We start from the raw sequence: 15312 nt of genomic DNA, 5'->3' as shown, positions 1-15312 counted from the left end.
TTTCACAACTTCACTCAAGTCTTTCACTGCAACTTCTTTCTTCTCTTTCTTTCTTCCCATTAGCTGCTGCCTTCTTCTTCTTCTTCTTCTTCTTCTTTTCCCTCTCCTTTTTCTTCGAAGTAGTTTTTCGCAACTTTTTCTTATCCCATTGGACAAAACTGTTTGTTTAGAATTTGTTGAAATTGGTTAATTTTTGTAATTTTCTCAAACCTAATCACCCCCCCCCTTTGCATTGCTTCCTTCTTTTTCTTCATCTTTCTTCTCTTCGTTCTTCTATATTTTCTTCTTTCTCTTCCTTTTTTTCTTTAATGTTTTTTTTCTTTTTGCTGTCATAAAATATTTGCTTAACATTTCTGGCTAATAATAGCCTCTTCCACCCATCCCCCCCCCCCAACTGATCAACTCAAAGAATTGTTGACGAAACCATTTCAAATTCTTTAAGGCCTTCTTTCAGATGGTGATAACCCCACAACACATAATCCCGGCACAAACATATTTGCTTTTTGCCTTGACACTATTTTTTTTTTTTTTTAATTTTAGTATTGGTTTGGAACTAGTAGATCTGAATTTTGGGACCAAATCTGGGGCCAAATTTGGGGCTCTGGCTGTAAATTATACCTTTATTTATTCCTTTATCTTGTTCAGATTTCATGGATGTATATTCTGTGTAAATGACAGCAAAAAATATCTTGTCTCTAAACCCTTCTCCTTCACCTCAAGGGATAAACGGTCAATTTGAATGGCGAAAAGTGCAAGATCAGTCATTAGTCTTTACTCATGCTTGACTGTGATTGCCCTCCCTGCAACCAGCTACATCACAGGACTTTTTGTGTTAAGCATTCAGTGTCTTCAGTGACACTTCACTGAGGTCCTACATCCAAATATACATTTAAGGGGAACGAGAGAGAGAGAGAGATCAAAGGGGTTTCTTTCTCTGTCCACCCCACCACCATGCCCCCTAAATCCACCTGAGATTCTGGATTTAATGAGACTCATTGCTGGCTCTGGATGGTTAGGCATCATAAACCCTGCACATCTTCACTTGGCAGCCACCACATCTTTACCCTTCTTTCATAACATCCCTGTATTTTTATTCCTCACGTCTCGTTGGGGGGGTAAAAAAAAAAAGACAGAAACAGAAAAACCTAAAAAAGAAAAGTTTGCAAAATGACGCTTATTGATATGTACCATACTTTGGTGGAGAAATATGAAGATTTGGATTCAGGTAAGAGGAATGATGATTTTGTCTTTGAGTTAGCCAAAGAATTTTTTAGTGAAAATGATTTTGAGGTGATACGAAATCAGCTCCAATCCAATCGGTCCCTAATCCAAAAGATTTACGATCCTAAGCATTCCACCCATTATTAACCTGTCGTTTATTCAAATACAATTCTTTTGATTTTAAGATGATAAAGTGTCACTGGAAAGAAATCTGGCTGCTATTTCTAGCTGGTGGAGTAATTACATAGGCAATCCCTCATTTGTTTGTGTCCTTGATTTGTTTAGCTACAGATCAGCTATGACCAAAGGCATTCCATTGAGGCCCACCCTGTCTTGTTCAACACCCAGGACTGCTTTATGCAAATTGTCCTTCCAGTTTGAAGATGCAAGGATAAGTTGGAAATTTGACTGCCGTTTCTAGCAGTTTGACTGACTGCTTTGTAGTTTCCTGGGTTGTTGTTGTTGTTTAGCCCCAGGTCGACTCTGATTGGAAAGACTTGTAATGAAAGGCAATTCAACCATGACCATCCCATCTTTTTGTACAAGTATTGTACAAGTGACACTGACATTACTCTATGGATCCTTCCTTTTTTTAAAGGGTACACTCTAATTTGAGCAAGATTCGACTACTGTTTCCCAAAGGTCTACTGCCCACATAATAGCCCCCCCCCATGCTTCCAATAGTTTAGTGATATTAAAGATTGGAAAAGTACCAGTTATATACCATCTCAGCTCACCCTGACACCTCTATGCAAGTGGTTTTGGCAGAGGAAACGGAGAGTATTTTTGCTGTGTTTTTTTGTTGTTTTCCTAAATTCTTCTGCTTTTTAGAATAAAATATATTTTTGCGTTTTGATTTCAACTCATTGGAGAGTGTTTATCCATTTATAGTCTATTATACATCCTGGAGAGTATTATACATAGATTGGGTATTATACATACATAGCATATTATACATCTTGGAGAGTAGCAGACATGCATTGTGTATTATACGTTGTTATAGACACAGCAATCCTGCAAAGTGGGGCCGTACGGTTGGGACTGGGGCCGTGCCTGTAGGGTGTGTGTTTTGTTGGGGCAATGAGGGAGCTCCCCCCCTCTTCATAGTTTCTCTTCTTAAAGTCACGGCTGTCAAATGTCTCTCAAATAACAACATTCGATGATGTTGACTTAGATGCACTTATATAAAGGGATGGTTATGGCTGGAGTGCCATTGATCATGGGTTTGCTTGATCATAACTAGCCTCAGTTTTGCCAGCAATGTTAAGAATGTATCAAATAAAAAATTTCTCAGTTTGAATTACGTTTTTAACTTTTCCTATCATCTCTCCTCTCTCTCTCTCTCTCTCTCCTCTCCTTCTCTCTCTCTCTCTCTCTCCTTCTCTCTCTCTCTCTCTCTCTTATTATCTGTGGGTATGATACTGTTATTAAGCACTGTTACATACATTTAATGTATCGGTGCATATTTTGCTTATACTTGACACACACACACACACACCTGCCACTTTATTGTACATGTATACATAAACACATTGTATATACAATCTATGGATATACATACACTGTTCATGTGCTATGTATATACATATACTCTATATACATAACATACTCTCTCTCTCTCTCTCTCTCTCTTATACTATATATAATATATATATATATATATATATATATATATATATACTATATATACACACCCACATACATACAGTCTATGTATATACACTGAATATACATACATACATGCACTCTGCACATTAATTGTACACACATACAACACCATGTACACACATTTATACACATACATTACTTGCATACATTTATGCACACTCACACACACACATACACACACATTTTAAAATGTACGCACACATTTACCAAACTTAGATACATATACACATACACCAAATGTATACACATTTTTGTATATACATACAGTAAAAGCATCCTTTGTACATTACCCCTCATCTATTTGCCTGCATTTTTCCTTTCTTCCCTTTCTTCCTCCTTTCTTCCCTCCCTCTTTGGAGTCTGCATATTTGTCTTAAATGCTATACATATTTGTGGAGCCTATACACACTGGATAATATATATATGTACATGTGTGTGTATATTTTATTTGATAGTATATAAGAAGCACTTTTTTTTTCCAAATAATTACGATGGGTCTTATGTGTAGAGTCGAGCGTCCCATGTATTTTAATGTACTAAAAACTACTTTTTCTTGAATACACTCTGCTGAAACTGGGGTGTGCCTAATACGCCTGGGTTTTTTTATGCCACCAAATGCATGCATGTGTGTGTGTGTGTATATACTAAATGTAGAAAACATAGGAGAGAGAGTCTGCTTCATGTGGTCCCAACCGAGGGACCAGCTATCTGAATAGACGGTGGCTTGTTAAAGATATGAAGATAGGGAAAGCTACTGAGATCCTTAAGATATCTGGCAGTGTGGAATATGACGTAGTCACCCATATGGCTAATCAGGTTGTCCACAAGGGGGTCCTACACAATGACTGGTGTAGCAGCACCATAATCAAAAACTAACAAAGTAAAGGTGATACCTTAAACAGAAATAATCATAGAGGCATCAGATTGCTGGAGCAGATGATGAAAGTTAGGGAGAGAGTCATAGCTCAACTAATTAGAAAGTTAGTCTAGATGAGATGCAGTTTGATTTTGTGCTGGCACCAGTGGTGCTATATTTCTGGTAGGGCAGCTGCAGGAGAGGTCCTTAGCCTAAGCCAGCTGTGAGTATAGCAGTGAATTCAGTGTACAGGTAGGAGTTCACCAAAGATCAGTTTTCAGCCACATCTTGGTCATCATAGTCTGCTGGGCTATAAGAGGGCAATTTCAGATCGGCTGCCCTTGGGGGCTCCTCTATGTTCTTATAGCCGAATCACTACCACAACTAGAGAAGTTTCAGGTGTGGAAGCAAGGTCTGCAATCAAAAGGGCTTTACATGACACCTGTGAGTGATGGTCATTGGTAGTGCCATGCACATGGCACCTGTGAATTGTTGTCATGGTCATTGTCGGTGTCATGTAAATGGTACCCATACTGGTGGCACATAAAAGCACCCATTACACTCCTTGTGTGGTTGGTGTTAGGAAGTTGGCTGGTGCAGCACTCTGGCTCATCAGCTTCAGTCAAATCATCCAACCCATGCCTGCATGGAGAATGGACACTAAGTGATGATGATGATGATAATGATTATGATGTACATATAAAGATATTGTCATCATCATTGTTTAGCGTCCGTTTTCCATGCTGGCATGGGTTGGATGGTTTGACTGAGGTCTGGAGAGCCAGTGGCTGCACCATGCTCCAGTCTGATCTGGCAATGTTTCTACAGCTGGATGCCCTTCCTAATGCCAACCACTTCAAGAGTGTAGTGGGTACTTTTAACGTGCCACAGGCACAGAAGCCAGTTAGGGGTGAGGGGGCTGGCAATGACTATGTTTGGATGGTGCTTTATACGTGCCACCGGCACGGGGAGCCAGTCGGGCAGCACTAGCAATGACCAATGCATGAAAGGTGCTTATTGCATGTCACCAGTATGTGAGCCAATCAGGCAGCACTGGCATCAACCACAACTACAATTTACATTTGGTTGTGATTTACTTGACTCAATAGGTCTCCTCAAGCAAGGCATGTTGCCCTACGATCCAAAGGTACTTTTGTTAAGTGGGCTGGTTATGCAACACTGGTGTAGGCTACAGCTGTGATCTCACTTTACTTTCCAGGTCTTCCCAGTCACAACATTTCTCCAGAGGTCTCGGTCTTTCATCATTGCCTCTGTGAGGCCCAACATTCGAAGGTCATATATATATATATACACCCTTTAAGTTTATGTGAAATGTTTTTGAGTGCACTCATAAAAAGCTCCTGTTCTATTTATTTGCTGTATCTACTTTACAAGTTGTGAAATTTGTGTTTTTGTGATCCTGTGTCAGCTGTAGTCTGTGAATTTTGTGATGGACAGTAAGTTGGAACAAAGAGCCAATGTGAAATTTTGTGTTAAACTTGGGAAGTCTGCTACAGAGACATTGAGCATGCTATGGCTATGAGGCAATGGGTCATATGCAATGCTCCAAGTGGCACAGGTGCTTCAGAATGAAAAGAAAGTCCCTGGAACATGATGACTGATGTGGATGACCTGTCATGAGTATAACCCCAAGAAATGCATTGAGAATTTGTTCCTCCAGGGCCCGGCCATCAATTGAAGACTTCTACTGCAACATTTTGAAGTATTTGAGGGAAGACGTTTGATGGAAACAACCAGATTTGTGGGACACAAAGAACTGGGTTCTTCACAACAACCCTAACCCTGTCTCTGAGCTCTTCTCACTTGTGAGTTTCTCACCAAAGACAACAAATCACTTTCTCATCTATTCGTGTGTGTGAGTGAATGACAGGGTTTGGCACAGCCTCGCTCTAGCAAATTCCACTGACAAGGCTTCTGTAAAGGTGAGACTATAGAGTAGTAGAAGACACTTAGCCAATGTCCTTTAATGGTATTCAACGCAGAACCACAGAGTTGTGAAGACATTGGTTTGCCAACCCAACATGGAAACCACTGGTTTATTCAGTCGTATCAACCACTTATTTTATCCCTCTTTATTTGTCAAACTGCTAAGTCACAGGACATAAAGAGAAATAAACAACTTCATCTCGACTGCAAAAATTAACATCAATCCTCAAGCACTTTGTCTTCTTTTCTATACTGACATTTATTGGATTAATTAGCAAATGAATTCATATTCAATGTTACTATCCTTGCAAATGGATTGTTGGGGGTGGGACACCACATCTCACTCCTAAGTCTCAGTTTTGGCTTGGTTTCTATAGCTGGACACTTATTGCCAAACTCTTTACTGAGTGTGCTGGGTGAATTTTATGACAACTACACTAGAGAGGTTGTCTTGGCCCCAGCAAGACCAAGTTTTCTGTATTTCTCTGTTATCTGCATTCATTTATTCCTCAATACAAGAAAGTTGTCTCATCCTGAACAGATTAAGGGTGGGGGGGGTGAATAATGAAGAAAACTAGAGTGATTCGTATGAGGCATGAGAGGTGAGACAGACAGAAAGATAGTGAGAGAGAGAGAGAGAGAGAGAGAGAGAGAGAGTGTTACATGATGGCTTTTGGTAAAAAGGTTGAATGGAAAAGTGCATGGGTGGTGTGTGAGGAGTACAGATTATGATGAAAAGGAATAGAAGGGGTGAGAGAAAGAGGGTGATAGCAATAACGAGTGCTACTATGGATGGGAATTATATGAGAAAGACGATTGAATAGTAACAAAGGTGAAAGGGGGGGGGCAATTAAATACGAAGAGAGGGAGAATAATTGGATGGTATTTTTAGCAGGTCAAGCTATCACATTGACACTCTCTTGTTGGTTCATGGAAGGTAGTGGTGTTGATGATTAGCCCTAGGTAATTCTTCATCAAACCTATGATCAAAGTCAATCCAGTTGTGACCATCTTTTATATATTTTCAATCATGATCTAAGGTTATGCATTTTCCAATGTATTCTTCAGAGGGTGCGAATTCATGAATATTTTTGACTTCTCTGTCTAGCAGGTCAAGAGACCACATAAAGGCTCATCTGCCCTTGTGGTTGAATTTGATCAACTTTCCATACTTTGATGGTAGTAGCACTGGTGTTTAACTCTAGGTCTAGATCAAACATGACTCCAAGCATGATTTACTCAGGACTTCTTCATCCTGTAATGTGCTGTTTGTTTGAGAGACTTGTCCTCTATTTCTAGTCAGCCAAGTGACCACATAGAGGCTTCATGACCTGGTAGCACAATCAGACAGTCACTGATTGTGGTGGTGGTGGTGTTGCTATTGATGGAAGCAACAAGCATTGATCATCAAATCAATTCCATTGCTAAACCAAAATTTCCAATCAAAAATAAAGGAAAAAGAAAAACAGAAAAAACCAATTTACCAAATATTTACAACTTTTTCTACCAAAACCAACATTTATCAGTTCTTTCTTAGCCTTCCTCCTCCTCTTTCTCCTCCTTCCTCCTCTTTCTCTTCCCTCCTCCTCTTTCTCCTCCTTCCTTCTCTTTCTCTTCCCTCCTCCTCTTTCTCCTTCCTCCTTTTCTTTCTCCTCCCACCACTCTCTCCTCTTACCTTTTTTTAGCCGCCCACTTTCTCTTCCTATCTCTTACTTCTTTAACCCCCCCACCCTCTGCTACTCACTCTCTTCTCTCACCGTTCCTCTCCTGTTACACTCTCTTCCTATTCCTCCCTTTGCTTCCTCCTACATACCTTCTACTCTCTCCCTCCCATGACTATCTGTATTCTGTCTCCTCCTCCCAACACCCCTATTACACTATGGTCATCACCCTAACCTCCCCTCCCAAGTCTCATAGAAGGCTTTACTCACCCAGGTCACTGATACTCATGGTCATGCTAAGGCGGCAACTTGGCAGTACCATTAGGATGCCGGCCGAAATGCTTAGCAGTATTTCGTCTGCCGTTACGTTCTGAGTTCAAATTCCGCTTTTCATCCTTTCGGGGTCAATAAATTAAGTACCAGTTATGCACTGGGGTCGATATAATCGACTTAATTCGTTTGTCTGTCCTTGTTTGTCCTCTCTGTGTTTAGCCCCTTGTGGGTAGTAAAGAAATAGGCATTTCGTCTGCCACTATGTTCTGAGTTCCAATTCCGCTGACGTCGACTTTGTCTTTCATCTGTTCGAGGTCAATAAATTAAGCACCAGTTGCATACTGGGGTTGATCTAATCGACTGGCCTTCCTGACCCCAAAATTTCAGGCCTTGTGCCTAGAGTAGAAAAGGATATTCATGGTCGTGCTCCATGAAATAAAAAGAAATAAAAGAAATCTATATCCAGTATGATTTAACAAAATTCTTTCGGTCTTTTAATTACCAATTCCATTAAAAGCAGAGTTTTCTTTATTTACTGGCAAACAGGTTCTTAGAAATGTTTTTTTTATTTCTCTTTATTTTGTGGATGATAATGTCTTTGTCTCCGTTGTTGGACATTCTCAGTTCAAATCCGGCCTGGGTTGACTTTTTCAGTCATTCTTTTGGGATCAATATGTTTTTATGAATCATGAAATTTTAAAAAAAGGACAAAAAAAAATACCCCCAATCAAACCAAAATTGTTTGTCCTTGGGATTTTAAACTCCAAAGATAAAGGAGGGGGCAGCTGGTTGGGGCTGGAGGGAGATGAGAAAAAAATCCCATCTTCTGCCAGTTGTTACCTTCTACAAATATTCTTTTTTCTCAGTGGTAGTGATGATATTTGCTTTTAATCTGGATATAAAGCTAGCAGATTTAAGGTGTATGTGTGTGTATTAAGAGGAGCTAGTCAAATCCATCAACCCCAGTAGTTAACTGGTACTGTACTTTTTATCAACTCTGGGAGGATGAAAAACACAGTTGACTTTGTCAGGATTTTGAAGTCAGAATATAAAGAATGCAAAGAAATAGCACAAGACATTGGATTTTGTCCGTCCAATAATTGTAGTTGCTACTTCACAGAATCAGTTGAGCATCACCAAAAGTCCTTTGTGCTATTTGGTGTTTACATCCTATATTTTCTCATTTCAAATCCCAATGGCATCCAATTTTCCATGAATCTATCTTCTAAAAAAAATAATCAACTTCATACTCTTGAGTGAAATGCTTCAGTATGGTCACACACCAATGTCTGAATCATTAAGTATAATAATAATAATAATAATAATAATAATAATTGCAGTGGCTCTCATGGCTTCTGATCTGAACTGATTGGAAGTGTTATCATGTTCATTGTTTTGTCTTGGTATAAAAGATGGGCTACAGCAAATATTCTGCTCAATACCATGGATTTGATTGTCATTTGTTTGAGCTTAACCAGTTGAGCATGTCCCTTGGTGGCTGACGATTTGTGCATCTCTGAGCACAAGCAGTAGTTGGGGAGCATCATAGTTAAGAGAAATTTTTTGTTGGTTTGAATAATTCACCCCTGGAAACATAGGTGTTTCTTTCATCATCCTTAAACAAACCTTATTCAGGGACCTTTTGAGAGGGGTAGGCCACTCAACCTGAAGAAAATTCTAGCTGCAAGGGCATGCGCTGTTTATAATGATATAAGATCACCATATCACACACATGTGGTTGTGATGCATATGCCTGCTCACTCAATAATAATAATAATAATAATAATAATGTGGTTACGAAGTTTGATTCATGCTTCATGAGCACATGTTCTAGAATTCAGTCTCACTGCACAGCAGTTTTAGCAAGTATCTGTTGTTATAACTCTGGGCTAACCCTATGAGTGAATCTGGGAGACGCAAATTGTGTGAAAGCCTTTCATATGTGTGTGCTCTTCTCTCAAGTTCTTGACAACCAGTCATGATTCCTTCATCAAAAGAGATTGTTAAATGCTGGGGTTGCTTTTTTGATTGATTCCAAGTTGTTTCTGCAGGATTGCAACTGTCCCCTGACTGGAACAAGACAAGGAGAATTAGTAGAAATAACAATAATGGCTTCAAATTTAGGTAGAAGGCCAATAATTTTGAGGGGAGGGGTTGTAGATTCCTTCATTGACTTTAGCAGGATTTGAACTCAGAATGTAAAGAGCCTGAAGAAATTCTGCTGAGAATTTTGTTCAATTCTTACAGTTCTGCCAGCTTGCCACCCAAAATAATAATCCTTTCTATTATAGACAGCAGGGGCCGGATTTTGGCAGGGAAGGCCTAAGTGAAATACATTGACTTCCCTGCATAACAGGTTCTCACTTTAGAGATCCCAAAAGGATGAAGTACAAAATTGAATTTGAACTCAGAACATACGGACAAATGAAATACTACGAAGCATTTTGTGCTGTGTGCTAACCGTTCTGCCACCTTAATAATAATAATAACAATAATAATAATGATTTCAATATTTGACACAAGGCCAGCAATTCTAGGGGGAGTGGGTAAGTTGGTTGCATTGAAAGGGTGAATAAATTTTATCAATCCCACATCATCTGGTCTATCAGTACCAGTGCAATTACTGGTACTTTGCAACAATGACCTGAAAGATTGACCTCTCACTTCATGGAAATTTTCAAACTTTCACAATCGTCATCAAGTTTTTTTGTGGGTTGGGGTGGGGGGCAGGGGGTAATAATTTTTTTCAAAGTTGTGACATATGCTTTACTCACTCTCTTTCCCTCCCTCTCTCTCCTTCCCTTCTCTTAATCAATCCATCACTCACACAGACACCTACTGCATACACACACACACATACATATATGCAAATATAAAGTGAAGAAGAAGGAAATGATTTTCTGTCAGTTTTTGATGATGGATTTTTCAGTTGTTTGATCCCCCGAATTCCCTCCTCTTTGTATTTACAAGTAAGTGGGCTGAGTGCTCCTCAGACACATGTAAGTCTGATGTCATACAGTTTGTGTGACAAAGTTAGGCCTTTGAATTTCGGGTATTTTAGGGGCACAAGCCCACCTGACAGCTTCCCACTTCTTTTAATTCTACCCAGTTTCACTCAGCAGGGTTTGGTTGACACACAGCTTTGGGGTAGACCCAGACCCAAAGTACCAACCTACAACCATGTATCTCATGCCCGAACCCTGCTTAGAGAAAGAAAAGACCAACACTTTAGAAATTACTCTTTCTTACCTTTTAAAGGGGGGTGGGTTGAATGATGGAGCCTGAGATCTGCAGCCTTCAGTATTCAGGACAGGGTGTTCACTGAGGGAACATCTTCATTCGTTCAGCTCAATCAGGGACTAAACAACAGCATCCCTGCACAATCAGCTCTGTTACATATAGAGGGGTTAACTGGATTGGTCAGTCTGCTGTGTTAGAATTTGGGTGATTCCTTGCAATATATACTCTGTGTGTGTGTGTGTGTGTGTGTGTGTGCACGCACATGGTTCATCTGCACACGAGTTTGTAGTTGCTACTGTTCAGCCCCAAGTCGGCTCTGATCCATAACACATACAACCACATGCAGTCCATCCATGACCATTTAATCCCTTTTTTTCTTTGGCACAATGGACACACAATCCTCTTAGCCAATGTGTCCTTCTTTTTCAAAATTAATAGAATATGGATGTGAGTGAGATTTGGCTGCTATTCCTAGCACATAAATTGACTGTATGTATGCTCTCTCTCTCTCTCATCTGCTTGTACTGCAGTGGGTGATTCACATATGCATTAGTATCTATCTATCTATATCACGTGATCACGTGACCAACCAGACCAGATGTTTTACACATCGCTGGTCACAATGCGTTCGCATTGTTTTAGCCTTCAAATGACGCCACCCCGCTGGCTAAGCGAGCAGGCCACTATCTATCTATCTATATATATATATATACATACACATTGGTACATATACATACATACATTCATATGTATGTATATTGCATGTGTTGTGTGATGTATAATTAACCTAAATTGATAAAGTTGGTTTTGTTTTGTTGCTAAGGACAAAATATTTCCTTACTAACAACAACACTCCTACCCCCAGCAGTGCTACAACCCTAGGAACCAACAGTGTGTGGTTGAGGAGGAGTAGCAAGACTCTTTGTGGTCTTTTTCTTGTGCTCAACATCACAGTCAAATGTCTTCCCATGCACTGGCAATATTTTCTCAAAGATTTTCGTAAGGATTGGAAAAGGGGAGAGGACAGACAACCAGCCAGACAGACAAACTGTTATGTTTAATAAAACTGAGATAGTATTAGACTTTATTGATTTTGGTTGTCATCCGGATGAGGGACGTATTATTATGGCTGTGTGGTTAAGAAGCCATAATAATACTTCTTAACCAGTGTGTGGCACCTTGGGCAAGTGTCTTCTGCTATAGCCCTGGGCCAACCAATCTTGTGTGAGTAAATTTGGTAAATGGAACTTCAAAGAAACCTGGTTGTGTAAATATGTTGTGGACTGGCGAAATGATTCCTCTCCAATCCTGTTCCGGTTAGAGATGTTGATAAGTCACAAAAATGACAAAATCATTGATACCCATCACTCCTAGATGGGATTAGAGGTGAGTTATCTCACCTGTCCATAACTTTCAGGTGTTTTAACACCTGCCGCTGGAAAGAGTATTCTCCACTGTGCCAAATTGCAAATATACTGGCAAATATACGGAGCATATTACATTAAGTTTATATAGTTGATGATGTTGTGTGTGTGTGTGTATTGTATTGTATTTGTTTGCACCTCCAGTATTTGACAACCAGTGGTGATGGTGGTGGTGGTGGAGGTGTGGTGGTGTATGTCAGTTGGTGAATCCCTTTTGCTCTACCAGTTCCTCTTGTTTGTTGATTCTTTGTCCTTAGCTCAACAAGCAAATCTATGATAAAAGATGTTCCAGCCATGACTGTTCCATGTTTTCTGTGCAGATAATCTAGGATCATCATCATCCTCGTTTAACGTCCGCTTTCCCTGCTGGCATGGGTTGGATGGTTTGACTGAGGGCTGGCGAACCAGATGGCTGCACCAGGCTCCAGTCTTGATCTGGCAGAGTTTCTACAGCTGGATGCCCTTCCTAATGCCAACCACTCTGAGAGTGTAGTGGGTGCTTTTTACATGCCACCGGCACAGGGGTCAGTCAGGTGAATGGTGTTTTTACATGCTATCTGCATGGGAGCCAGTCCAGCAGCACTGGCAACGACCATGATCGTGTTATAAAGTAAGAGCAGGAAAAATTCCATCAAAAAATCATCCAAAATAATATTGTAGTAACCCTTTCGTTACTGTATTTATTTTGAGATGCTGTGTTTCTTTCCATTATTTTGAATATTACAAAGAATTTAGTAAAATAACTTAGATATCATTAAGCTAGTGTTAGTAACATAAATTGTGACTAAGGCTTGGTGGAATATTTTAATTCAAAACTTATGAAAACAAGACATTTTACCACAGAGCCAGAGGCGGTGTTGGCCGGGTTAGTATCAAAAGGGTTAATAGAGAGATAAATAAAGTATGATTATTTAAAAAGTTTAAAATATCTTCTGATCGTTTCATGAATGTATTACCCTTCGAAATGAAATCTAAAATTGATAATCATTATTATATTTAAAATCAGTTTGTTGTACATTAGTGGTGTATAGCTGATCCAGTGACGACCACAAAGTGGTTCTCCTTGTTTGCTCCTGACATTCTTGTGTTTGCTCACCTGCTGCCACCTGGACGTCACAGCTGACGCTCAACAGAATCTCTGACAGGTGATATGAGGTAGAGAACGACCACGTTGTGAAACAATAAATATCTCCAAATTAGATTTCTGAGGATAACTAAATTAAATATGTTAATGCCAACTTAATTATTCATCTTTGTGTAATTAGCATCTCTGAATTATTAACTGCAGTGATTTATTTATTTTCTTTTAAACAAATCGGCTCCTTTTTCACGTCTGCTCACCTGCAAGCCTCTAACCTGGTTTACTCACCAATTTTCTCATCACTATTCAAGGAATTATTGTCAGATTTCAAATAGGAATGTCTGCAGTTGTCTCCCATATTTTTTGAAATGATTGAAATAAATATTAAAGGGTCTTTCATCACCAGCACTCCACTGACTCTCTCTCTCTCTCTCTCTCCCCCTCTCTTACCTCATGATCACTGTTTTCTCTTTGTTTTTATCTTTCCCTCTCACCATCTTTTATCTCTTTCTCTCCATTCTTGTTACTATTATTTTATTCTTACCCTTCCTCTTTCTGTCACCACTTTCCCATCTCTCGACCCCCCCCCCGTCTCTCTCTTTCTCTCCTTCTCTGTCTTTTATGCAACCTATCTGTCCCCTCTCTCCTCCTTCTCCCCCCCCATAAGTTCTTCACTCTTTGTTATAAGCCACTTGATCCTCAATGGTCCAACATTTCCCTCTCCTTAACAGCTCCCTCTTAGCTTCGTGTTGGTGTTATTCTCTTGTAATATTTGCTCTCAAATTCTTTCGAGAGAGCTTTACACCATTTCACATTGGCCGACATTGGCAGAGGTTTGGTTTTTTTTTTTTTGTTTTGTTTTTTTTTTTTTGGTTTTGAATGTTGTCATCATTTCAACATCCACTTCTCAATACTTGCATGGCTCAGACAGAATTCGTTGTGGCAGATTTTCTATACCTTGACACTCTTCCTGTTGCCAACCCTCGTCCTTTCAGGGTCCTGTCAGGGTCAATAAAACAAGTACCAGTTAAGCACTGGGACTGAAGTAATCGACTTAACTTTCCCCAAAAAATTTGAAACGAATTGTTGCCAACCCTCACCTGTTTCTAAGGTGTCTTTCCCTTTTTAAGATGGTGTGATGTGATTTGTATGAGAGAGACAAACCAATGAGGTAAGAGAAAGAAAAACCATTGAGGTGAGAGAGTTGAACTGCTGCTGGTTAAATACAAAAGTCATTGATATTTTGCTAAAAAATCTTGGTTTTAGTCAAGGAAGATTTTGGCTGCTGTTTCTAACAGGTTAAAATTCCCTTTGTTAACTCATTTAATGTTTATTGTTGTTGTTTGGTCAAGTTGGCGATGATGGATCAAATGTTCTTTTGTGGAGTTTGAGGAAGAATTAGTTACTATTTTTTCCAGCTGGTCAAACAACCCTGTAAAGGCTCTCTCGTCGGTTTATTTGGCAAAATGGGTAGAAGGCAATCCCTTTAGTGTATGTCCTTCAGGCAAAGTGTTACCTGGTTTTCTTTCTACCCAGGTGCTTTAAACCACACCTGTTTCTGACTAAGAGTAATTTTTAGTTGACCTCTGCCACGTTCTCTGATAACTTCAATTGTGTTGTGTATCAAATGAGTTAAGTAATCTTTCTTATCAGGTGCTGCTTTTACCTTTGTGTGTGTGTTTTGTGACTATCTTGATGGCCGTGTCATAGCATAATGATTTATACATAAATAATTACAAATTTCATTGTTTACCCTTCACTCTAGATAGATCATGACTCACCCTCTCCGCCTGTTTGTCTGTCTCACACGTAACATCAGATGAGTAGAAGCACACCTTCCCAGGCATGTCATGTGCATGCGACACTCACTCGTACACACCTGTACAAATTGACGTGCGTACAAGTTGGCCTGATCAGAGTCTGAGTGTGCGGAGGAGGCCT

General features: G+C 39.7%; 1 protein-coding gene across 4 annotated transcripts in view; it reads left to right on the top strand.

The window, feature by feature from the left end:
* Nucleotides 1-15312, top strand: part of LOC115221334 (H(+)/Cl(-) exchange transporter 5) — a 180178-nt gene that overhangs the window by 82405 nt on the left and 82461 nt on the right. Inside the window, exon 1 of one of the 4 annotated variants that reach the window (XM_036511057.1) lies at nucleotides 328-1225. The exons of the other annotated variants lie outside the window; for them this stretch is intronic. Coding sequence (XP_036366950.1) covers nucleotides 1168-1225 — 58 coding nt within the window. The 5' untranslated portion in view covers nucleotides 328-1167. Of the gene's footprint in view, nucleotides 1-327; nucleotides 1226-15312 lie in introns of those variants that run through there. 4 annotated transcript variants of the gene reach the window in all.

This window comes from Octopus sinensis, linkage group LG18 (assembly GCF_006345805.1).
Source record: "Octopus sinensis linkage group LG18, ASM634580v1, whole genome shotgun sequence".
Lineage (NCBI taxonomy): Eukaryota > Metazoa > Mollusca > Cephalopoda > Octopoda > Octopodidae > Octopus > Octopus sinensis.
This window is presented reverse-complemented; position numbering and strand designations above follow the sequence as displayed.